We start from the raw sequence: 25,529 nt of genomic DNA on the forward strand, positions 1-25,529 counted from the left end.
TGCTGTACAGCAGGATCTGTGTAGTTTGGGTAGAGTGTAATGGTTTGATTCTTATCCATGGTAATAAAAATAGTTCTTAAACCAAGCAAAACAGAGAACTTCAGGAGTAATCAGAATGCTTTGGGTTGGAAAGGACCTTAAAGATCATCTAGTTCCAACCTCCCTGCCATGGCAGGAACACCTTTCACTTGACCAAGTTGCTCAAAGCCCCATCCAGCCTGGCCTTGAGCACTTCCAGGGCTGGTGTAAGGGGTGTCCAGAACTTCTCTGGGCAAAACCTGTTCCAGTGCGTCACCATCCTCACAATAAAGAACTTAATCCTAACGTCTAACCTAACCCTCCCCTCTTCAGTTTAAAGCTGTCACTCTGTCCTGTCACTACATGCCCAAAGCCCCTCTCTGGCTTTCTTGTAGGTCCCATTAGGTACTGGAAGGCTGCTGTAAGTTCTCCCTGGAGCTGCCTTTTCTCCAGGATGCACAGTCCCAGGTCTTAGCCTGTCTCCATAGGAGATGTGCTCCAGCTCCCTCCCTGGCCATCTTTGTTGTTCTCCTCTAGACTCGCTCCTAGAGGTGTGGACCAGGTCCTTCTTATGCTGGGAGCCCCAGAGCTGGACACAGTACTGCAGGTGGAGTCTCACGAGAGCAGAGCAGAGTGGAAGAATTGCCTCCTTTGGCCTGCTGGCCACTCTTCATTTGATGCAGCCCAGAATGTGCTTCTGGGCTGTGAGTGCATGTTACTGGGTTGTGTCGAATTTCTCAGCAGCCAACACCCCCAAATCCTCCTCAGGGCTGCTTTCAAGCCATTCTCCACCCAGCCTGTATTTGTGCTTGGGATGCCCCAGCCCAGGTGCAGCATCTTGCATGTGGCCTTGTTGAACTTTGTGAGGTTGGCACGGACCCACTGCTCTCGCCTCTCAGAGGCCCTTTAGATGTCATCCCTTCCCTCCTCCCTGTCAGTTGCACCACGCTGCTTGGTGTCATCAACAAACTTGCAGAGAGTCCACTGTTAACACCTGGCAAAGGTGTTTACACGGTGCCAGTCTCAGTCTTGACCCCTGAGGAATGCCACTTGTCACTATCTCCACTTCAACATTGAGCCATTGACAGCAACTCCTTGAGTGCAACCCTCCAGACAATTCCCTATCCACTGAGTGGTCCATCTGTCAAATCTGTGTTACTTCAGTTTAGGGGCAAGGGTGTCATGCAGGACAGTGTCAAATGCTTTGCACAGATCCAGGTAGATGATGTCAGCAGTAATAATGCTGTTGAATATCTTGTCCCTCATAAAATTTGGTTTCCAAAAGCTGTCTTTAGAGAATTTAACTTGCCACAAATCACTGGAGTATTAGATCTGAAGATTTGACTCAAAGATTGAGTCATTGAAACATGTAAATACTGCTCTTCTCTCTTCCCAGAGGCAGCATCCCAACTTTCCTTCAGTAGGTAGTGATGCTTGTGCTGGTTCTTCACCCGAGGGAAGGAGTTCTAGAGTTCATTTTGATCAGATTATCCATTCTTCGTGCTTATGACTCCATAACTGCTACAGCCTTTGCTCAGAAAGAAAATAACCTGAAGTTGTAGAGGGTAGAAATTAGTGATGAGCTAATGTTACGGGTCATCCATCTGAAAATAAGAAATCTTCATTTGCCAAATCAAGCAGAGTTAGCTGAAAGTTAAAAGATAGTGGGTTGTTACCTAACTTTCAGTGGGGTACTGACTGGAACTGGGTTCCTTGGGAGTTGCTTCAGGCAAGCTGTGTTCTTGCAGACCAGCGTTAGTGTGTGATGTTTTGGGGATGCCACCATGTTATTGCTGTGAACCTGAGAGTAGTACCAGTCTTCCATCACTAACATGGAAGCCTGTTTTAACACATTTGAAAATAAAACTAATGCTGTAACAGTAAATGAAGAGTGACAACTTCACTCTTGTATTTAATCAGGGAATGTCTGCTTGACTTCCTTGTATATGCAGTAACAGCACAGTGAAGTAAAAGGGAGGTTAAATTCTGAACTACTCAACATGCATTTGTTTCAGGCATTGAAAATAGTAGTGTTTACAAGCATTCCTTAGAACTTAGCAGCTCCTAAAGCAATGATCCACTCAAGCAGTTGTGGGCAAGTTTCACTAAATTCCTCTGTGTGTGTGTGTTTAGGGAATAGATATTCCTGTGTGAAATAAGCATGTCAGGATGTTAGTGGTGAGATTGCATAAACTTTTCAGCACAGGAATGGTACTTAGTCAGCTCTTTGATCACAATGCTTAGCTAATAAGTAAGTTTCTCAACCTCAAGTTCTGTTTCAGACTGGAAAACAAACTGTTCTATGTGTATCCAGATATCTCTTTACTGTTTATTTCAAAATTCCAATAGGACTTTGACTTAGCTGGAGTTGCAGGTAGAGGGCACTCAAATAATTTTGATATCACACAATTTTCAGGAGTAAAGCATTTTGGAGATGACATAAAATATACTTGAATTTGCATGGGCAAAGGTGCAGTGAAAGTAGAGTGATTGGAATATGGCAAATGGGACATAAATTACTGGAACCTGGTACTGTTAAGGAGTAGCTGGTGTAACAAATGCAGTGAAGAAACTAATAATTCTTGTGCATTGTTTGATAAACATAAGTTTAAAAACAAAGTCTTTTTGTCTTGAAGCATATTGATGATTAGTGAACTTTGGTTTTAAATAAAAATCCTGAGTACTAACAGGATGTCTCCTTTGTTTTCAGGCCTTGGCACAGAATGAATATAATTAGAGAAAACAGAGATCTTGCTTGTTTCTACACAACAAAACATTCATGGAGGGGAAAGTAAGTAGTTTGAAGTTTGTTAATTTTGGTTTTTTGTTTTTAATGTTTTGTGTGACATTTCTCCTCTGTTATTGGATTTAGCTGCATAGTTTTAACCTCATCCAACAGATGGATGAAAATTGAACTAAAGGCTCCTGCTGCTCACTCTCTGAACTGAATGTATCTTCACTAGAATCAATTTGGATTTTAAACACTGTGTTTTACCCTTTGTCTGCTTATGTTCCCACACTGCAGTGTAGCTCTGAAATGGACCACCTGACTTAGCTTCTAAGTCTCTTGAACTTACTATATAAAATACTAAATTTAAAGTGGAAAGGCTTCTTCTCAGAACAGGCTTATGGAGGAGCAGTGTCTCAGAACAGGCTTATGGAGGAGCAGAAAGGCTTCTTCTCAGAACAGGCTTATGGAGGAGCAGTGTCTTATGTACTTTAATAAATGAGGATCACTAGTCCACACATATACTTAACAAGTTGTGTAACAGATTACCTGTTAAACTACTAACTGAGATAATTTGAAAAATTCTGCTAATAGAAATAAACCTGATCCTAATGGTGGTCTTAGAGAATTTTTGGTGATGATTCTGTCTGCTAAAGCTTGGTAATGTCTAATAAAACTATCCACTAAGTTATTGTAACTGGTATCTGTTATACTGTGTCTGAAGTCAGCTCTTGCAGGACTTTATTTGGTATCCTTACCCACTGTTCTTTTTCACATGCATAGTATCTCTGTAGAATGGGGTTTCTCCTTGCTATCTAAACATGAACGTAACGAAGAGGGTGGGTTATCTGCACCTTGGGAACATGAGAACTGCTTGATTGTAATTGTTATATAAAGAAGTACTGTCCAAATGTGTTGTTTGGCCAGTAAATTGAAACTGGTTGATTTATTTTGCCTGTCTGACACCTTCATCCTATCAAAGACTGGGAATACTGAGAAGGAAAGAAGGACAGAATTTCAAGGAGCATCAGTCACGGATCTTTCTGTGAATTGTGAGAGCTCCCTGCTTTTTTGTCAGCAAAAATTAAAACTCTGTGTGGTTCAGAGTCCAGACTAGACTGAGCAGCTCTCTGAGTGCAAAATCTTTCCTCTACTAAGACAGAGTTTTGATTGACTTGAAAGAAATTGTTTAATATTTAGTTTTATCTCAGTAGAATTGTATCCAGTACTTGAGTAAATTGAGTTGTACCTGAGTTATGATCCATGCATTTGGAGTTGTGTGGGCATGGGTGAATAAACTATTTCCCTTAGTAACAATAAGGTACCATATTGGGGTAGAATATTAGAAGTTTGTCCCTCCTAGTCTTTCTGTTCCCCAATAGAAACCATCTAATCTCTTCCTCAGAATTTTCTGTGGCATATGTGCGAATTTAGTGTGTGTGATTTGAGCTGTTTGGTGAAAACCAAATGCATAAACCTCAGATTTCTTCTTTTACCCATCTGCTTTCATTAAAGAGCCTGAGGCAAGCTCTTGAAGTTATGATCTTGAACCTTGATGGTAATGTTCTGGTACACTTACAGAAGTCTTAGAGAACTTCAGGCTAAGTCTAAAGTCTAGGACAGATTCAGTTTAAAAATTCAGTGGTGTGTTAGTACTTTTATAATGAAGGGAAAAGAAGTAATTAGTAAGTAGTTGCCTCTTGTTTGTTGCTGGAGAAGCTTATTTGGTTTTTAGTAATTTTATATTTGAATGCTTTAGTCCACTCAGTTCATAGTTCTACATTCTCAGTATAATCTATGTATAACATTAAAAAAGCAGTAACTTAATGTGTGGTGCTAAATGAGCCTGAATCATTTTGACTACTCATAGAATCTGTCACTTTGAATATGGGCTCTGTGTGTGTGTCTGTAAAGTATTTCCTAGTAGTACAGATGATGATGCTCCAGTGTTAATCTGTAGATCTGTAAAATTAATGAAGATTGTTTTTCTGTTGGGTATGGTGGTATGAAATTTGTCTACCAGGTTCATTCTGATTAAAAAGATCTCTACAGTCCTTTGAAATAACTAGTGAATAGGCAAAAACCTTTTTACAGGGAAGAGGATGTTTGCTTCAACTCTTCTCAAAACAGCCTGGGATTAGACAGTACTGCAGAGTAGTTTGAGAGATAATTAATAGTAAACTCTTCAAGTCCTGAAGGTGTGAATACCTTTCTTACATATTTAAAGGTGAAGTTCTGAACAAGAGTAGGCCATGTGTAAGAGCTGACTTCTGAATCTGCTCTGTTCATGCAGCAAGACTTGGGCCTTCTGAATTTAGCTAGGGAGAGGAAACAAGGGAAACTCAGCAAAACTGCTGTTCTGTTTTTTGTTCCTTGCCCCATCGCATATTAAGAATGCTGGAAAATAAATGCTTCCTAGATCTTGAAATGTAGACTTGAGCGTGAGGGGAGAAAAGAAGGGGGCTGTGATGTTTGGAAGCTGGTCTTCAATTATGTGTAATGGTTGCAAATCCTTCCTCTGCCACAAAGCACTGTGCAGCTCATAGTAGGCTAAGTAAACAAAACCTTGAGCAAGTAATAACGAGCTTTATTACTTGTGATATGCTGTTCTAAAGAACTTAAACTTTATTTATAAGTTGTATAAAAGAATACCTACCTAAATTGTGCAATGAGAGGAGAGGGAAGAATTGGTTTCTTCTTATGAACTAAGAACTGGAGCATTCTTTGACAGGCTGAATGTAGTGGAATTATTAGCAGCTAGTGTAGCTTCAAACATTCTGCTTCATTACTTCATGACTTCCTTGACCTGCATCTTAAATAAGGAAATTTCAACTATGTGGAAAAACAAATAGGTTTTGCAAATATATTAAACATCCTTAAGGTGGAAGGTAGACGTTCCTGAGCCTTGAAGAAAATAAGCACTTGTTTAATTCCTGGTAAACTCTGTGCCAGTAACTTGCACCAGTTTATTTGAATAATAATGGAAGATGAAAGGGTATTAAGTTTGTGAGATTGCCTGATGTCAGATAGATGCTCTTGACCTTCCTGTTATAAGGGATATGTGGGAGCTGCTCAGAATATATTTGAAGCCCATGCAAAGTTTGACCTTCTACAGAAATGATGGCTTGTGCTGCAGACCTGTCAAGTGAGAGGGGAAAAGGGACTGCAACACAAGAATGCAGAGAAGGATGGGAAAAGTGACCTGCTGGTTCTTGATGCAGTGTCTAGTACAGCACAGATTCAGATTAGTTAAGCACCTGGTTGATAATATCTTTTCCAAGCAAACCCACAGTTTGCCCAGAACTGAAACTTAAATTCACTCAATCATTTTTGATGTGGACAACTAGCCAAAGTATTTTTATTTGGTTCAAGTTCAAGAAAGGCATCCATGTTCAAATGCTGTTGCTTTAGTCAGAGAGTACTTATTGGTACTGGCTCTGGTTCAGGTTTGGCTTTACTTTTTGTGTCGGATGGCTTCCAGATGGAAGCACCCTGTAACATGGTTAGTGCAAATAATAAGGTATAATTAATAATCAACTGTTTCAAACTCTGCTTAGTTATGTTGCAGAACTTTCAGATTCAGAAATAGGTAAAGAGTATTTATTTGTTCAGGGTATGTTTTGAAGATTATCTAGGAAATGAAGCCATGGTAAGGCTTCGATTTTGCACTTGATGCATCTAAATGTCTTAGCTTTAGCTCATTGCTGGTTGTTTCTGATATATCTGAAACACCAGCAACTACCTTGCTACAGCTATTGTTTAAGCCCTGGCACAGTTAACATATCTACGATATCGATGTACAATGACTATAGCTTCAATGATCTGAGTCTTTCTAGAGTTTGGTAGCTTTGGTTTCCCTCAAGATGGAGAAAATTAGTCTTGGCCATAGTAGTGCTTTGACTTGGTACAGTATTGTGACCAATTGTGTGAATTGGATTTCATGTTAAAACTGCTGTCTGAGACAGCTTCAGACAGATGCTTTAAACTATTGCAGGAATGGTTGGGGGGTTTTTTCCCTATCTTTGTAGCCTTAGAATTTTTTCTGGTCTAGTAGTACCTTTCAGTGCAAGTTCCAAGAGTCTTTGATCCTGACTTAGCAATTAACTTAAGAAAAGGTATGCATAAATAAATATATTTAGTAGTATTTAACTTTTATGTCCCCTTTATGGATATATAGAACAGAAGAGCTTAACATATTGTAAGGGTAGACTTTAGGCTAAGAACAAAGAAAATTCCATATCCGTTTCCTAACAAAGACCTGTATATATCTTCTTAACATCATTTTTGCAGTTCAGCAGGAGTTTTCCTGTGACTTCTGGAGAAACTTAACACTTTTTTGTATTCTAGATATAAGCGAGTCTTTTCAGTTGGAACCCATGCTATCACCACGTACAACCCCAACACACTAGAAGTTACAAATCAGGTAACTATCATTTTTGAAGTTGATTTTTGACTTACATTCATTATCCAGAGTGAATAGTGGCATTCAGGCTTTAGAAACCATCTAGTCTGACAAGCTCTCAGAAAAGCCAGAAGGTGTGGCAGCTGTGTACAAAAGCACACATAACAGAAAGTCTGTGTTGCCTTTGCTGACTCCACAAATACCCAGTAAGGTTTTCTACTTTTAGGCAATTTCTCTGTTTTGGCCAACAAGTAGTAATTTGCCTTTGGCTGTGCTGTTCCAAAGGAACTGGGATAAGTTTGATCACTGCTAAGCTATGTCCCTGAAGGGAGTCAGGACACTTACTTACTTTGCACAGTATCAAATAGGAAGTTCCAGCTAATGCTGTTGTGTAGCATGCTGACTGTCATCTTGTTACAGCCCTGGGTTATTATAGGTTCTAAGGGGTTTAGAAGCAGGGGGAGATGTAGCTGTAAAATTACTAGCAGTATAACCTAATTACTTTCAATTGTCTAGTGGCCTTATGGAGATATCTGTAGTATTTCTCCTGTTGGAAAAGGACAAGGAACAGAATTTAGTCTCACTTTTCGCAAAGGGAGTGGAAAAAAATCCGAAACACTTAAGTTTTCCACAGAGCACAGAACAGAACTCCTTACAGAGGCACTGGTAAGATTTTTATTTTTGTTTTCTTCAAGCAACCAGTAAGTACTTGGTTACCATTACCATTTGTGGTAGCTTATTATGCTTTCTTTCCCTGCATAAAAAGTAGGAAAGCAAGTTTTTTGAGCTGTGATGTTAATGAACTTGATCTAGTGTCAGTTGCAGCAAGCACTGCATGATTTGTAAACAGGGAGTAAAGCTACAAATATTGAATATATTAAACTGCAGTGGAATGGTGAGCCTTCTGAGGAGGCTTAATATGAGTCCCATGAAACAGAGTCAGCTTAAATGTAGACTTTCTGGATAGATTGGCTGTCATATTTGCATTCATTCATGGTTAACTTTTTTAAAAACAGAGATTCAGGACAGACTTCTCAGAAGGAAAAATCACAGGACGGGTAAGTGTCTGGCTTATCTGCATCATGTGCAGTTTTAAGTAAATGATCTAAAGACTTCTACTTTGTTCATGTATTTTATGGTTGTGCTATATGTGCTACCTAAAATAGCTTTTGTGAATTTGGATCTGAAGTCTTTAAGAAGAGAAAATTGAGTTTGTTCAAAAGCAGTGGAAACCAGTAGAATATTTGAGCACTCTTCACCTGGCCTGAGCCTTATGCTTGTACATGAACTATGAATCTTACTGTTGAAATACAGGGCTGTGGCATGTGGAGTTCTTACTTGGAAAGAAGAAAAACATTGATTCATTAGTCAATGTTTACTTTACTTTACTTTCTAACTTAATACTTTTCTGCATAACATCCTGAACATTTGATGCTTCCTAGAAGGATTTCTATAGGTCAGATTACAGACAAGATTGGCATTCACTGAATTGTGGTAACATAGTAACAAGCAGCACACTATACAGAGCTTTATATTTGTCTTTTGGTCATAGAAGATAGCACTTCAAGTGCTTAAAGTTACCTTAAGTAATTTAAAGTATTTCGTAGAATAAATCTTCAGTTGTGAGCATAGTAACACTGGTGGAATATGGGGATCCCCTTTGTCTTGCTGTAGTGTAGAACAGACCTCTAACTTTTGCTGGTTTAAGTGAGTCTATTTGTAATGGAATGTGACTGCAGGAGATCAAAAATTTTCACTACTGTGATAAATGTACCTCAACTTGATTTAATTAGCTGAATAACAGCATTTGGTATAAATGCTATTTCCTCATCTAACCACAGTGTTCAGAAGTCTGTGAGTAGACCACCTTCAGCAACAAGAGAACTTACTTCTTTCAGAAGTGGCTCTTTTGGGATTCTGTTCTTGCTTCAACATAGATCGTTTAAGCTGTGACCTCCTTGTCAGTTGACAGCTACTTTCTTTTGCTTCATAGTGTTCTTAATATAGATAAGAGCATTAAGGGAAATTATATAATTTTTTGAACTTACTAGCTAAGTAGAGAACTATTGCTGTGTAGTAAAGGAGTGTGTGTAGATGTCTAAAAGTAGCTCTCTCTGCAGAGGTATAACTGCTATAAGCATCACTGGAGTGATACGAGGAAACCTGTGATTCTGGAAGTGACTCCTGGAGGTATTGACCAAATTGATCCTGCAACAAATAAAGTCCTGTGCTCCTATGACTACAGAAACATTGAAGGCTTTGTTGATATTACTGGCTATCAGGGAGGCTTCTGTATCCTCTATGGAGGATTTAGTAGATTGGTGAGTGTTAAATCAAATATCTTGGTATGGTTCTTAGGATGTTTATAGCTGCATATTTAATAATGAAGCTTCAACATAGGTGGCGCGTACAAGTATGCACATCTTTGGGACCCATCTGTGGAGCCTCAAGGTTTATGGACAGATCCTAAAAGGAAGGGAAATTAGTTAAAACTTTTGAGAGTTATGTATGGGCTTGGTTATGGTTTTTGGTGTGGGGGGGGGGTTTGTGTGTGTGTTGCATGTTTAAGAACTAGAAAGGGTGAAATATCTCGGGCTTTTTCAGGTAGAGAATATGAATGTGATGTGGATGTGGAATTTCCTGTCATTTCTCAAAGTTACAGAAGTGACAGGTAGTGTGTTACTAAGCTACCTAACCGATGGAGGGATTCTATTCAGAAATAGATTGATCAGTGATGCTGTTGTCTCTTTAGACCTGTGATCTGATTACTTGGCAGCTTTGCTTGGGAAATACTGCAGTGTAATGTTGGTTCTAGAGTCATGACAGCGTTTCTGTGTACTGTACTTCAGGATTTCTGTGTACTGTACTTCAAGCAGCTGAAAAGGGTCTTGACGTTATTAACAATAAATTAATTCCTAGATATAGCTACCTCAGTCTCTACTAACAAAATAGGACTAGGTCAGGGTTTCCACATCTTTTGCACTGCAGCATGCTTTTCTCTGGCATAAAACTAGCAATATATAATTGATCCTCTAAAACTGCCCTTACCTTGCAGATTGCCAGTGGTAGCCCCAGTTGCTTTCTCTGGCTCCTTGCTTCTGCCAGGCTGTCAGGATCTGTTGCCAGGGGTGGACAGGCAGGTCATGCAGACCATAACTTTAATGGCACACAAATGTGTAGCACAGTGTCCTTGAGGAATAGCTGCTATAGATTTTTCTTTTTAAAAACAAAGGTAAACTTAATTGTGGATCTCTTATGCAATGAATGTGTGTTTATACCGTGCACTTAGCAAAGGCTAGTCCGCCTGCTGTGAACATTCCTTTGTGTTAGGTATATAGTAGAAGATTATAAAACTGTGGTTTTCTTCAGCTGTGCTGTATTTTTCACCTGTTAACTTTTTTTCTTGACAAAATTTGCAGCACCTGTTTGCTTCTGAGCAAAGGGAGGAAATTATCAAGAGTGCAATAGAGCATGCTGGCAACTTCATAGGCATCTCTCTGCGGATAAGGAAAGAATCCCTAGAATTTGAGCAATACTTGAATCTTCGCTTCGGAAAGTACAGCAATGATGAGTCTATAACATCTTTAGCAGAGTTTGTTGTTCAAAAAGTAACACCTAGGCACTTGGTAAGGCTATCAGACTGAACATATTTGGTTCCTATTAAGTACTAAGTGTTCTCTTTCCTAGCATGCCTCTCTCTTGTTTTACAAGGAACCTGTGAAAAGAGTACTAGCTCTTACAGAAGCTTGCTTAGTTGAGAGGGATCCAGCTACCTACAACATTGCAACTTTGAAACCTTTAGGCGAGGTAAGGGGCATTCTTTCTCAGTGCTACTTCTTCTAATAAAAGCTCTAAAAGAGTGGAATTGATAGTATATGTAAGCCTTAATTTGTAGAGTACCTAAATAACACTGCTTCATGAATGTGATCCTTGTCCCTTATTTTTAGGTATTTGCAATAGTGTGTGACTGTGAAAACCCCCAGCTTTTCACCATTGAATTCATCAAAGGACAAATTCGGAAATACTCTTCAACAGAAAGGTAACTGCAGCTTCTGTGCATTAGAGGTTCAAAGGAAGTTGCTGCTGTAGTGCTTGTGGTTTCTCAGCTTGCATAAACTGACCTTTGGAGGGGTTTATTCAAAGCCTTGCTGTTCTAGCAGTCTGCCACTTACAAATCAAGATTTGTTACAGGAAATAAATCTTTCCCATTTGCCTTCATCCCAACTTCGAGCAAATCTCTCCAGAAGATTTCTGATGAACATGAAAAGGTGTTGGACAGTTAGATACAGCCTGTTTCTCCTAAGCAATAGAGTTCTGGGTATGCTGTACTTGGTTAAGTAGTATATCTGAAAGAAGGGAAGAAAGCACAGTCTAAGTAACATGGAAATGTAAAGGCTGTGAACCCTTTGAGCTCTTTGCTTGAGACAGTCTTAGTTGATTCTATTTAAAACAACCAACAGAACAGTCCCTGAGTGCACTTACAGTTGTAATACAGTCTAATCCTGCTAAGTGAGGTTTTGCAGAAAGCACAGGGATGATTTGGCTCACAACATGTGTAACTCATTAACAGATAATCTAGAATTGATCCCATTAGTGAAAGGCTGCAGCTGGCTGTACTGGATGTAAGTCAGCTCTCTCCCTACAGTGAATAAAGGAACACTGAAAGTTTGTGGTTTCTTCTGGAGGTGTAACTGTTGGCACTAGTGGTAGTAAGAGATTCCAGGTATTACTGCCTTTCATTATGTGATTTTTTTTTTTCTGCCCCATTTTTCTTATGACTTGGTTCTTTGGCACCACTTCTCTGATATAAATTGTATTTGTGTGTCTTTGTCCCAACCCAGAGATTCTCTCCTGGCTAGCTTGTTGGATGGAGTGAGAGCCTCTGGTAATAGAGATGTCTGTGTGAAGATGACCTCCACACACAAAGGCCAGCGTTGGGGATTACTCAGTATGCCTGTAGATGAAGAAGTAGAGAGCCTTCATCTGAAGTTTTTGGCTGCTCCTCCAAGTAAGCTAATGCTTCTTACATGGGTTTATAGTGCTCTTTAAAGCATCCAGATACTGAGTCAGGCACTGTGCACTTAACTTTTGTTATGTCTTTTTCCAGATGGTAACTTTGCAGATGCTGTGTTCAGGTTCAATGCTAACATTTCCTACAGTGGAGTCCTACATGCAGTTACACAAGATGTAAGAATAGAGCCTTTACCCATCCTTTTAAGATGTTGCTAATGCATAAAGAAATTATTGATTGCTATTTTTTAACCAGGGTCTGTTCTCAGAAAACAAGGAGAAGCTCATTAATAATGCCATAACAGCATTGCTCTCCCAAGAGGGAGATACTGCAGCATCTAATGCAGAGCTTGAAAGCCAGTTCCAAGCAGTAAGACGACTAGTGGCTTCAAAAGCAGGCTTCCTTGCCTTTACTCAGCTTCCAAAGTAAGTGCAAAGTCTCTTCATGCTTGGACGTAGTAGGTGAAATAGTTCTTGAGCTTTCTTTAGTAACTTATGTCTAAAACTGAGAAATGGAGTTAGGACTCCCTTCTGTAAAAGATTGTAAGACTCTGTACGCGATTGTTTACAGTAGTATGAAGTTGTCACCAGGCTTTAGTGTAAATTGAGAATCCCAGGTAATCATTAGCAAGTAAAGCTGATTCTTCCTGTGCTAAATATTCTGTCTTGAGGCAAATACAGTTTAATGATTTTCCTAGTGGAAAAACTTTTAACATGTACCCTCATCTGTCCTTAAAGTAGGCAGTTCTTCATTCTGAAAGTATGCTGATGTCATTCCTATCTTCAGTTCAACACAAGCTAAAATGATGTTAGCAGGTTGTACTTCTGTAGTAAGTACACATTGCTTGGAGTTTGTCTTAAATAACATAAGGAAGCAGAAAAACTGTCTGTTGTTCTGAAAACGAGAAATTATTTGAAATATTTCTGACTAGGAAATGTAGAGCAACTATAATATACAGAATGATGAGAAGAGTCACAAAAGCACTTAGTCTGAGACCTTTATAGTTCTGTTTCTCTGTAAATGGTATCCTGTAACTACACAGATACCTCTTTATTTTGATGAATGTGCTTGGCATGTTGTTAACAGTGAAGTCAATATTTTCCTACTAAGAATCTCAAATTTATGAAAATATCAGGGTACTGGCTTGCTAAATGCGATGGGAGCAGACTCCACTTGGTCACTTTAATTTTAAGATTTTAGTTTCTTATCTTAGTGGTTTTGCTTTCCTTTCAAAAGATTTCGAGAACGATTAGGAGTGAAGGTCGTGAAAGCCCTCAAAAGGAACAATGATGGAGTAACCCATGCCTCTATTGACATGCTTTGTGCTCTTATGTGTGTAAGTATTAAATTTCAGGTTCTTTTCACTTTGGAATATGTGAACTTCAGGCTATTGACAGATGTGGAAATAGGGACTGTCATTTAACTTGCAGTGTGTTCAGACATGAAATAACTTGTTATACATTGATTTCTTGCTGAACTTGAAGGAGGATGTGCTTTTTGTGGGTACAAAGAATGGTTTTTGGATTACAGCTGTTAAGAACTGAGGGTTGAAATGTGACTGCGTAGTGAATACTTCTTTTTTTATAGCCCATGCATGATGACTATGACTTGAGGCAGGAGCAGTTGAACAAAGCTTCCCTTCTTTCTTCAAAGAAGTTCCTAGAAAATCTACTAGACAAATTCAATTCCCATGTGGTAAGTCAAATTTTGAAAACAGATAGCTTCTTTAAGTGCCTTTCCTAATTGCTGTGAAAATGCTTTTGTCATACTTAGATGCATCTTTGAATGCATTTGCACCTGCAATTGAAAATACGGCTCTGCACTGAAGTTTGTTTTAATTTAGCTTGTATCTTGACAGGTTAGGACATGGCTATCTATACTGCAGAATTTGAATGTCCTGCAACAAATGTTTGCATGTTTAATATGAAAACTGCATGTTTCTTTTTACTAAAAGAATAGTGTAAACTCAAATTTGTGTGATTAAAATAGAAAAAGTAGTTTGAGTCTCTGCTATGCTTTAGAAACGAATACTTTGCCACAGTAGTGCCATACTTAGAGTAATGGAGTATGCTAAACTTGTAGTTTTTGTTCACAGACTATTTTAATGCTATGACAGGGAAGAGCACCTTCAGCATCATGAATACTCTCAGGCCACTGTATGTGAATTACATACCTGTCTTCCTGATTTCAGGATCATGGGACAGGTGCCCTAGTAATTAGTTCACTTCTGGACTTCCTGACATTTGCCCTATGTGCTCCATATAGTGAGACTACTGAGGGGCAGCAGTTTGACATGTTGTTGGAAATGGTGGCATCTAATGGAAGAACATTATTTAAGCTCTTTCAGGTAAGACTTACTCTTCACTATTTTTAGAGGCTTCAGGTAAACAGTGAACATGAAATTTTTCTTATTTTCCTGAAAGACAGGTTTGTCTTCAGCTGGTTAATGTGCCATAATAAACTTTTCTATCTTGGTGAATTTTTTAGTTGCCTATTATTTTGCCTTCAGATATCAGATTAAGGTGGTTATTCTGTAGTGAATGATATGACAAATCATTGTAGAATAATCTGCCTAAGACCTGTTTCCAGAAACACAGTAAAAAACCATTGGACATTAAGATAAATTTAATAGATCCACAGATCTTCCCTGATTGAAGAGTCTTCTGCCTTTTTGTTTCTCTCTCAGTAAATGAGAGTTAAAACAGTTAGAAAACAAGAGTAACATCCTCTTTGGTAGTAAGCCTGTAAGGATTGTAGCATTTTTAGCTAAATTGTCAATGCCGTCTTATTGTAAAAACAATATTTTCTTCTGCTTTTTGGTTAGTGTCAGCCAGTTTCCTCAGTATTATTCCAGCTTCTCTGATACATTCTGCTGTTCAGTGCCAGGAGTTCTGTTTGGGAGTTGTATGAGAGATGCTTGTTCAAAGGTATAGGGTAGTAACTCTTCTTAAGGCTAGCTTTCACAAAACTGAGTTGGAGGTAGAACACCCATGTACATTAGTTAAGGAAACTGAATCACAGATGATCTAATCTTCAATTTTTGCACTTGGATAATTTGTTTGTTAACATTCTGTTCTAGCACCCTTCCATGGCAATTGTGAAAGGAGCAGGTTTGGTAATGAAGGCAATAATAGAGGTGAGATTTGATCGATGTTAGCTGGGATAGCATGCTAAATATCTATTGTCTATTTTGGAAGTGCAATTGCTTACCAAGAGAAGTTTGTTATATCAGCTTCTCAAAGTGGGGAGTGGGGAGGGGGAAGTTGGAAGGTGAGGAACAGAACATCTGCTTAATTGTGAGTGGTTTAATATAGCAACTTGCTTTATCTTACACTTGGGGGTTTGGAAAGCATGTGAGTTGGGACATTAGGGAGTGCCTTGCATGTCTTCATACTGCAGTCAAGACTTGGCTGTAAATGTTGTATGTAGCTCAGTCACATACCTCAGAGCCACCAGACTTCTCCTGCATGTTAGAGAGTGTCGCAAGGAGGAGAGGCCATATTTCCTGGGATGCACTGCCAGATGGAATGGGACTGGGATTAGCAAGAAGTAGTGTCCCAGAGCAGACTAGTGATGTCAGCCTCTGTTCTTGCTTTGGCTTTAAGTTTCCATACCACATAATGTATGGGCTAAGTCCATACTTCTTGAGGGCTCCTCATGATTGTTGCAGGGTGACCTTGCTAACTGACTCTTGACACTTCCTGTGTTGAAATTCAGGGCTTAAGTTAGTGCCTCATTGTATCACAATGGCTTATGCATCTGAAATCCATCTAGTACTTTGTTGGAATGGAAGTGAATGAACACTTGAAATAGAGGTATTCCAAATCTTCAAGTTTCCATTGATGTACCTGATAATGTTAGCTAAAAGTTGCTATGTTGTTTATTAAAAGTCCTATCACTTGGACGAGTAAAACTGCTGCAAAAGCTTTTTCTTATTCATTGCAACTGATGTATCTTGTCTGAGTGGCAGTCTTACCCATGTGGCTGTGTAAACTGAACAGCAGCCATTAGTCTTCAATGTTGGCAAAAGTCAAGCAACAAGCAAATATGTGTGGCTGCCATTCTTATGTTTAATCCTAATTTATAATTGTAGTGTGGAAATGGTGCTTCTACTACAACCTCCTGATCTATGATGGGAGATAGGCATCCTGCCCTCTTCAGTTGCTGTCCTCATAGATGTAACTATCAGTTATCTGGTCCATGGCTTTACTACAGCTTTGAGCAGTTGCTATTGAGAACTTTCACTTAAAACCTATCATACTCTAGCTTCTTGTTTTTGAATATGAGGTGGCATAATTGATGGTCAAGAAGGCCTTGGAACTGTAGACTGAGATAAAAGCAGCTTAACTAAGATTCTTTCTTTAGTAATCATCTTGCCCTGTTTCCAAAGGAAGGAGACAAAGAGATTGCTACCAAAATGCAAGATCTTGCTCTCAGTGAAGGTGCCTTACCTCGTCACTTGCACACTGCTATGTTTACAATAAGCACAGATCAGAGGATGCTTACAAATAGGTATGTCCATCTCACTTGATATACCATGTTTAAAAAAATCTAAGTAATGGCCTAGTGAACATTGGGAGGTCAGGGAAGAAAAGTTGCAGCTCTTCAGGAGAATATTTTCTTTAGCAGCTGGTATGTTTTAGTAGAGTAAGCTTCAGCCAGGATTGCAGCCACTTAATAAACCTTGATTATTTTTTGTTAAGGTGGGTTTGGGTTGGTTACTCATTAATGGCTCAAGTTTTGATTTTTTATTTCTTTTAATTCAGGGAAAGAAAAGGCAAGTAGAATGTCTGGAACTTGTAAAAAGTTTCAACTTGTACTGTACAACTGTATAAAACCTGGTGTGCACATCTCAGACATCTTGCATGCAGTTAGGGTCACCCATCCTACCTGAGAGAGAAGTTTCCCCACAGAAATTATTCCCTGAATCAACAGTCAGTAGAACTTGTGATCTCTGAGGGTATGCTGTGGAGGATGATCAATGAGTTAATTATTTCCACCCAAATACGAGATTATAGAAGCTTTAGGTGTGCATTCCTGAAGTGCTCAGAGTTGCTAAGGAGTGTAGGGACAAGTGGAGCTGTTGGCACTGTGTGTCATCCAGGAGAGAGCTGGTATGAAACCATCTGTTAGGCCAGTTCTGTTTGGTGCTACTACTTACGATGTGCTTGTAGCAATGCTTCAGTTCAGTGCAGTAGAATCCTAGTGATAAAGTTGGCAGGAAGTATCAGTTGGCATAGAAGGCAGGCTCCCAGAAAGGCTTTTCTAGCCAGTAACTGGTATTAAGAGCTTCAAGTAGAGCATGTAGCAGTTCTTGATGGCTTCTAGACTCTTAACTTTAGTTGTAACTTAAGGTTGCCTGGATAAACTTACACTTGGTTATTAGATGTTTCTGCTCTATTGCTCAAGTGTTCTTTTGAGGTTTAGATCAAAATGCATGTGCTGCTACTGTTCCACTAACTTCACTGGAACTTCTTAAAGGCAACACTTTAAAGCATGCTAAGCTTATCTTGAATAATATAATGCTTTGTGCTCTTAGTCACTCAAGAGCACAAAGCTCTTGCTCATTTTCATTTCATCAGCATGGTAAGGGTGACAGTTTAGTAGTTTAAAAATCTGTTTAAAGTACTAACTTGCAGTTTGTTAATTTCAATGGCTTTTTCAGGCAGTTAAGTAGACATTTGGTTGGCCTTTGGACAGCTGAGAACAAAACTGCTATGAACTTGTTGAAACGTATTTTGGTAAGTAAAAACAGAATATGGAGTAGCAAAAGAATAAAATATGAAAGTTTGCAGTATCAAAGTTGGAACAGTCTATATCATAAACATATTACCTTTTCCCTTCAAGGGGAAGGTCTTCCCTGGGAGATCAGCAGTCTGGCATCTGCTAATTAAAGGATATTGATGTCTAGTTCAAAGCATCTCATACTCTAAAAATTTTCTGTTACTTTCCTCACACTTTTTAAAATACTTTATGGCACAAAACTTAAAAATAAGGTATATGACTTCTTTTTCTTGATTAAAAGGACAAAAATGTGGGAGACATTGTAAGCATGTCTCTAATGCTTTCTGTGCCAATAAGAAATTAGAGCATTAAGAGTTCTGTCTATGCTTTCATGCCTTGCCTGTCCAATTTTGCTTGTAACTTGGTTAAATGTATGTGTTGTTAGTTCATATGCTGATAGTTCATATGCTGATAGTTCATATGCTGATAGTTCATATGTTCTTTCACCCTTACAGCCTCCTGGATGCTTCTTACTTAAGTTATTGCAATGAATAGTGTTGTAAGGAATTTTTATATCTGGGAAATTACCAGCTTTTAATTTCAAAATAGCAGTTCCTTCATTTTTGGCAGAGCAAACTGTCCTGATCTTTGTCACTATCTTACGGAAAGCTTAGTCAAAGAAGACTAACTCATCTCTAATGTCACATGGAATACTTAGTCCGTATCAGAGAATGTAGATGGGTTCTAGGTTTTTTTCGTCCCCCTCAGTATTGTTATGGGATCAACTCTTTTCTTCCTGCGTTTTCAAGGTGCATTAAGTGCTGCTTTAAGAAACGGGATATAGCCAAGAGTTCTGCTGCACTGAAGCTAATAATGTGCCTCTGTTGAGCAATTCTGTTGAGGATGGTGGCATTTTACTAATCACAGCAAAAAAATGCTGTAGCTTTACATACTTACTTTAGAGTAGAATATAAATTGTGTTTTGAAATCTCTGATTTTAAGAAATTATTATCTAATGTGATGGTTTCTATTCTTTACCCTCATGTGTGTTGACACTGTTTTTGAATGTTTTTAGCCACCAGGTTTGCTGGCATACCTTGACAGTGCTGATCCTGTTCCTGAAAAAGATGCTGATAGAATGCACGTTAGAGATAACCTAAAAATTGCAACTGTAAGTAACTGTAGTTATCTTACCTATTTCATTATATAGATGTACAGTCTTAGTGGCGTTTCTAATACACTTGACAGCTGCATTGACTTGCAGCGAAGATAACCCACAACTTTAAGTAATTGGTTTTATTCTGCAGGATCAGTATGGCAAGTTTAATAAAGTGCCAGAGTGGCAGAGACTGGCTGGAAAAGCTGCAAAGGAAGTTGAAAAATTTGCCAAAGAGAAGGTGGATCTAGTCTTGATGCACTGGAGAGATCGAATGGGCATAGCTCAAAAAGAGGTAAAAGTATTTGAAACTCTTTGATAGAGTAACTTGACTAAATCACAGTTGAGTGTCAGAACACACACTTAAATAGTAAAGAAGTGTTGTGATGTGAGAGTGCTGCTTCCTTTTAGCAGAAACTCTCTACCTCATACTATTCTCAGGTTAGGAATTGATTCCAGGCAGAATGTAAACGAGGCAAACGGATTCCTTCAGCATACGTATTAAGCTTTAGCCAACCTTACCAAACTGGAGTGCAGCCTCCATGCATTTCTCGTAAGATAATTATACAGGAGAAGAGAAAATTCCTTGAAATGCAGCAAAGCCAGTTTTTGAAGTATATTTAGAAGAAACGGAATATTCTTTGTATTTAAAATTAGGTACTTTACACTAGTGATATTTTAGTTATGGAACCTGCTTGAAGAATAATGGTATGGCCTGGGTTGGAAGGGACCTTAAATATCATCTTGTTCTACTCCCCCTGCCGTGGACAGGGACAGCAGCTTAGGATTCCCTTGAATATGGGTATCTCAGTGCTTAAACAGCAACACAAGACTGTACCTAAGGTCACGATTGAGACTGAAGTAGTAAATAACTGTTTTGATCTAATATTATGAGAGCTTAAGCACTGCTTGAGCTTTTACTGTTGGTCTCCTTTTTCTTCTAGTTTTATTGCCACGTTCTATATGACAAACTCTTTGAATTATGAGGTGTTGCCCTTAACTTTCTTTAGGATACTGACTAAGCTTGTGTTTATGCATTCTGGAAGTGAAACAATCTGTTCTGTATGCAAGGAAGGATGAAAAGTGCAATACAGAGTATTGAAAATGCCTTTGTACTTGTTCTGATGTAGTAATAAGCTTTAATTTAGGAAAACCTTAACTTGTTAAAATCTAGCTCAAGTTTGATGTAGACTGTGTGCAGCAGTTTGACAGTAATATTTCTGAAATAATGGTGAACTAGGTTCAAAACTGGAGAAATGTGAAAAACAGTGGAAGGTCAATTGCACTTCAAACGACTAGATACTGAGTTTAAAGAATAATTTTTCTGTGTGGAGTTCTGAGCTGTATCATTTCACAGTAACTGTGTGCAACTGTAGCTTGGAAAAGGTAGTAGCAAGTTCGGTGTTACCACTTTAAATTTCTTCAGTGACTCTGGAGTGTTAAATGTATTTTTCTTTTTCTTCCAATTTTCCTTCATAATCAGGACAGAAACAATATGGTGAGTCTGTATATCTGTGTCATTTGTGTGAACTCTGTTGCTCAGACTTCTGCTTGCATGTGATATGTCATGTAGATTATAGCACTGACTGCATACTTCATCAAAACAGGGAATCTTTCAGTGACCAAGTCAGGCTTGCGTTTTATTTTTGTGACTTCCTCTAGTTCTTTCCTGTCAAGAGCAAGACATTCTTCATGTGGGTTTTCGCCTCCATCAGCTTTGAAGCTGATCAATGCTTATGGTGGTGGGAACTAAGCTTTTCTCAGGGATAACTTGCTTCTAAATGAATGATTTGTCCAACAGCTGAAAGTTTCTCTGGCATGATTTAACTTGGCGCAAATAACACTTGTGAAAGTCTGTTGCTGCTACTGACTAGAAAAGGAGACATTATTAATGAGGCTTAACTTAGTATGAGTAGTGATGCTTAACTCCTTTTGAAGGAGTCTAAAAACCCCAGCTTTTTTATTTTAAAAGGGGAAAATGGGAGGTACCTGCTTCAACTAACTTGAGAAATTTGGTTCTTTTGCAGAACATTATTCAAAAACCAGTGATATTAAGGAAACGACGCCAAAGAATAAAAATAGAAGCAAATTGGGATCTCTTCTATTACAGGTGAAAATACTGAAGTTAATATGGTGGTCTCAGATCCAAGTTATTACCTGGCTGGATATTTTCGTTAATATCTTCTGAGTTGCTGTAACTTTTCCAATTTCTGCCTGCCTTGAAACAGTGCAAGTGTTTTGTAACAGCTACTTACTAAAAACCCCCTAAGCTATACTTAAGGATTCCACTTGTGTTTAGGAAAAGGAAGAATTTAGAAAGCTTCTGAAATATTACTGAACTACATCATTTTTTCCCCTTGAACCAAAAGGAAGAGCAAATAAACTGCAGGTGCAAATCTGCATTATATTGAAGGCCAAATGAAGTAGCACTGGAAAGCATTGTAGTTTGTTGGTACGTCAACCTGTAAGTTATTCGAGATGTTGTAACTTGAATTGGAAATGAGCTTAAAGCAGGGCAAGAGAAAGCACACGGATCCTAGATTTCAAATAGTGCCACAGATCCTAAGTGCATCTTGCTTACCTGTGAGTTCTTACAGCTGTCAAAGTTTACAAGGGAGGGCCTTCCATCTGAAAAAGATAAATCACTTTGTCTAGAGCCATTGTGTTAAGTGGACTAATAAAGCTTGGCTTGGCTAACAAACTATGTAAGCAAGCTTGGGGAAATTCCATAAACTTAACTTCTTGATTCAGTGCTTGATGTTTCTAAATGTCAAATACAGTTTTATGAAAGGAGGATTCATGTGTTCCTAAACCTCTTAAAGTACTGTTCTCAGTCTTTGGATCCAAAGGCTGTGGTGGTAACTGCTGCTAAAGAATGTCCAGTGACTGTTTTGTGACACTTAAGACATCAACTTCTATTTTACTGCATGAGCTACTTTTTTTTGTTGTTGTTAGTTTAAAACACAGCTGGTATGTCCATGTCTGCTGCTCTGGATTATTGTTTACTTGTAGCCCTTACTGGCTTACAGTGAATAGCTTGTATGTTTCCTGGTCATCAACTACATGCAGATGGCAAACTGAGCCCAAAGGAATGACACTGGTGTGTTTTAGTCTAGGCTGTCCTCCATGGCTATGAAAATAGTATAGAAGTGAACAGCTGTAATTATGGCAACAAACTGGAGACCACTGCTCTCTGCCTTCTAATTAAGGTCCATTAATGCTAACAATCTCCCCTAGCTTGCCAGCTGAGTCTTGTCTGCTTTTCAGATAATGTTTTGAGGGGTTTAAACTATGTAAATTCTTTTGTAGATTTGTACAGGATCATGCTAGATCAAACTTGATTTGGAACTTCAAAACACGGGAAGAACTGAGAGATACTCTTGAATCTGAGATGAGAGCATTTAATATTGACAGAGAACTTGGTAGTGCTAATGTTATCTCATGGAACCACCAGGAGTTTGAGGTAAATGACCTACTGTAGGACAAACTGCATCTGTAAAATATATCTACTTGAAATGTCACTTCTCTCTCTTATTCCACAAGAGAATCTTGTGTTGATGATCCCTTGTGTTGATGACTGCGAGCTAGAATTCTTTTGAGGTTATGGAATAAACTGCTAAGGCTTGATTTTGTGAACAGGCACTACTGTCCGGTGTCACTGTGCAAAACAGAAGCCTCTTTAACTAACAAATGACACTGTAGAGATGAAAGATTTATCAGAACCCATGGTGTATTCTTGCATTAAGACAAGAGTTGGTCCTTACACTGTTATCCAGATAAGCCATACTTGGTTTTGAGTGTGTTCTATCAGACTTGTTTTGGGTAGTTTCAGCAGTCACTTCTTCCTGGTAACAAGTTTGTCTTCCTTTCCTTCATGTTTCAGTAATCCTATGTCTGTTAAATACTGGGTTGCCAAACATGCTGCATTGTAAATTATAGATGAAGGGCACTGTCATCCCATTCTAGAAACAGCAGTACCTAAAGTTAAAAAAAAAACCTGATACTTCTGCAAAGCAATCAGTGTGGCCCTTACTGGCTTTCTCAAAACATCGTGCAAGATGTTTTCAAGTAGTGTGCTAATAAACACTTCCTGTACTGTTCTCTTATCTCCAGTATTGTTGTGGTTCCACATAGTTTTAGTTAATGTGTAACACTTAGGTAAAGCAAGGCCATCCTTGAATTCAGCTACAACATATTTCTTAGATATTCCCATTGCCATCCTTGTTAAGAGTACAGCTTTCTAGTGATTTCTTTCTTCATTTGGGCTGAGAACTGTTAGTGAAATGAGAAGACACTTGGTTTGGGGAATTTCTCAGCACTGCAAATCAGGAAGAACTGCAAGACATCAGGCTAATGCTTTATGAGAGAGAACTAGTTTATGTATGCAGTTTATCCCTATCACACAACTACAGGTTGCTTCTTACCTTGCTGAAGTAAATAGCTAAGAGTGGGTTTAGATTGGTATTTCTTGCACTGGCATTTGTCTTGCAACGTTTCCTTCAGGTATAGGTCAGGCACAGGACTTCTGGGCGTCAAGAGTGTCTGCTATCCCAACTTTTTAGCAATGCAAATTGGGACAGAATCAGAAGTACAAATTTGAAACTTAGTAATACAGACTTCCCCCATGTACTCTACACTCCTATGTGGCTTATGCTGCTCGAATGTATCGGTAGCATTCTTGTAGCTACAACCCAGGATACTTTGGGACTGGATTGAACAGCTGCTGTCTCCCAGATTTGCTTTTAAATACTTTAAATGAATATGTTATTTGGACTATGCTGTAAGTATTTGAACTACACAGTGGTGACAAAGGCTTTTCTATCAACTGTGGAACCTGTCATTTTGCCAAGGGGGCTGGTGGCTTGAGACGACTCTGAAAGCATACCAGTTAGTGGGATGTCTTTATATTGTATGCTGTGATCAAATCTGTAGATAACTTTGTGGCCTCATGACAGTAATCTGCAAGCTATAGATAAGAAAACCCACTGTAGAGTAGTTTTTGTTGTATGTTAGAGGTACCTCTAATTGAAGTGCTTGCCAAATGCTTGTTACCACTGAGCATTGAGGCATTTGTTAAATTTAATGTAGTTGCTGTGAAGTTAATGATGGTTCTTATTGTGCAATTTTACTTCAGCTTCTTGTTTTGTGAACTGATGCCTCTAGGCTTTTATTATCCAGCACAATAGCAAGTATAACTAGTAATTAGGTCATGCTTGTGTTTCATACTTGCAGTAACATTAAGTGAAATACCTTGCACTGGAATAGCTACTTATTAAAACTTGAGTCACTGAATGCATCATGTATTATCCAAATTTAGTTAATAAAACCAGCTGATATTAGAAACAAGTTAGTTAAAGACTGGAAATTGAGAGTTCAGTAAGATGAGAGGCTTCATTTATTTGGGGAGGCAGCAATAGCCAGTGGCTTTGTATTTTGTAGACGTGTGTTTCTTTAACAAAAAACTTGCAGATTTCAGTTTTCCTACAACTTAGGAGGGGTTGCTAACCTTGTTGAGTTTTTAGATGCAATCAAGTTCAGTATTGTTATGGAAGCAAAAACTTACTGAAAAAGAAACAATATATATTGTTAAGTAAGGTGTTCTGTGTTACAGGTAAAATATGAGTGCCTTTCTGAGGAAATAAAAATAGGGGATTATTATCTAAGACTGCTGCTGGAAGAAGATGAAACTGAAGAGAGTGGAGCAATCAAAAGATCGTGAGACATTATTAAAATCTTATCTCATTCCTAAGATCCGTGTTTGTTTTCTTTACTGAAATCTTATCTCTTTTTTAGATACGAATTCTTCAATGAACTCTACCATCGGTTCTTGCTTACCCCAAAAGTGAATATGAAATGCTTATGTCTACAAGCATTGGCCATTGTTTATGGAAGGTGTCATGAAGAAATAGGACCATTTTCTGATACTAAGTATATTGTTGGAATGTTAGAAAGGGTAAGAATTATTTTAAATTACTGGATATAGTAGTTAACATACTGCTAGTCCAACATACGTTCAGATCCTTCAAGTTACTGTGAAACCCAAGTTTTGGGTTTACAGAATGTGAATACTTTTTTCCATGCTGTAAATGGCTGTTCTTAGTATCTCCCTTTGTTTCAGTTTCATTGAAGTTTAACTAAAAAACCTGCTGATCATAGAGGTATTTCAAACTAGTCTCTTTAAGGCAGATATAACTTCAGCTTGCTTTTGAAAAATGCAGAAGCTTTATAAGAGAAGAACCTTGTTTCATATCATGTTATTTCAAAGTACTGACTTTGAGTTGCAGCCCCAGACCTAATGAAATGATAGCTTTAGATGAGCACATGTGGTGGATTAGATTTGTAGTGGTAGCTGCTTTGCCTATTAAGTGTCTGTTAAGTTATGTCTGACAACTGATTCAGCTTGCAGAAATAAACTTCCATGCAGTCTGAAGGAGGAGTTCTTTCCTTGCATCAGCATGGGTTTTGGCTGTTGCAAGTGAAGCTGAGCCAG

The 25,529-nt window shown here is 38.5% G+C and overlaps 1 protein-coding gene across 3 annotated transcripts in view; it reads left to right on the forward strand.

Moving 5' to 3' along the window:
* The window catches only part of DNAJC13 (DnaJ heat shock protein family (Hsp40) member C13), a 57,814-nt gene that overhangs the window by 5,277 nt on the left and 27,008 nt on the right, over nucleotides 1–25,529 (forward strand). Inside the window, exons 2-25 of one of the 3 annotated variants that reach the window (XM_069007458.1) lie at nucleotides 2,729–2,809; nucleotides 7,094–7,169; nucleotides 7,665–7,814; nucleotides 8,165–8,206; nucleotides 9,269–9,469; nucleotides 10,568–10,774; nucleotides 10,860–10,955; nucleotides 11,096–11,187; nucleotides 11,990–12,156; nucleotides 12,256–12,335; nucleotides 12,415–12,584; nucleotides 13,396–13,495; nucleotides 13,747–13,854; nucleotides 14,351–14,506; nucleotides 15,239–15,295; nucleotides 16,550–16,671; nucleotides 17,825–17,900; nucleotides 18,959–19,054; nucleotides 19,191–19,334; nucleotides 20,523–20,537; nucleotides 21,067–21,149; nucleotides 22,349–22,502; nucleotides 24,651–24,754; nucleotides 24,833–24,992. In XM_069007458.1, the coding sequence (XP_068863559.1) occupies nucleotides 2,742–2,809; nucleotides 7,094–7,169; nucleotides 7,665–7,814; nucleotides 8,165–8,206; nucleotides 9,269–9,469; nucleotides 10,568–10,774; nucleotides 10,860–10,955; nucleotides 11,096–11,187; nucleotides 11,990–12,156; nucleotides 12,256–12,335; nucleotides 12,415–12,584; nucleotides 13,396–13,495; nucleotides 13,747–13,854; nucleotides 14,351–14,506; nucleotides 15,239–15,295; nucleotides 16,550–16,671; nucleotides 17,825–17,900; nucleotides 18,959–19,054; nucleotides 19,191–19,334; nucleotides 20,523–20,537; nucleotides 21,067–21,149; nucleotides 22,349–22,502; nucleotides 24,651–24,754; nucleotides 24,833–24,992 (2,724 nt within the window). In that variant the 5' untranslated portion in view covers nucleotides 2,729–2,741. Of the gene's footprint in view, nucleotides 1–2,728; nucleotides 2,810–7,093; nucleotides 7,170–7,664; nucleotides 7,815–8,164; nucleotides 8,207–9,268; nucleotides 9,470–10,567; nucleotides 10,775–10,859; nucleotides 10,956–11,095; nucleotides 11,188–11,782; nucleotides 11,872–11,989; nucleotides 12,157–12,255; nucleotides 12,336–12,414; nucleotides 12,585–13,395; nucleotides 13,496–13,746; nucleotides 13,855–14,350; nucleotides 14,507–15,238; nucleotides 15,296–16,549; nucleotides 16,672–17,824; nucleotides 17,901–18,958; nucleotides 19,055–19,190; nucleotides 19,335–20,522; nucleotides 20,538–21,066; nucleotides 21,150–22,348; nucleotides 22,503–24,650; nucleotides 24,755–24,832; nucleotides 24,993–25,529 lie in introns of those variants that run through there. The other 2 variants (XM_069007459.1, XM_069007460.1) reach the window with 2 other exon arrangements.

The sequence above is a fragment of the Aphelocoma coerulescens genome, chromosome 2, assembly GCF_041296385.1.
Source record: "Aphelocoma coerulescens isolate FSJ_1873_10779 chromosome 2, UR_Acoe_1.0, whole genome shotgun sequence".
NCBI lineage: Eukaryota > Metazoa > Chordata > Aves > Passeriformes > Corvidae > Aphelocoma > Aphelocoma coerulescens.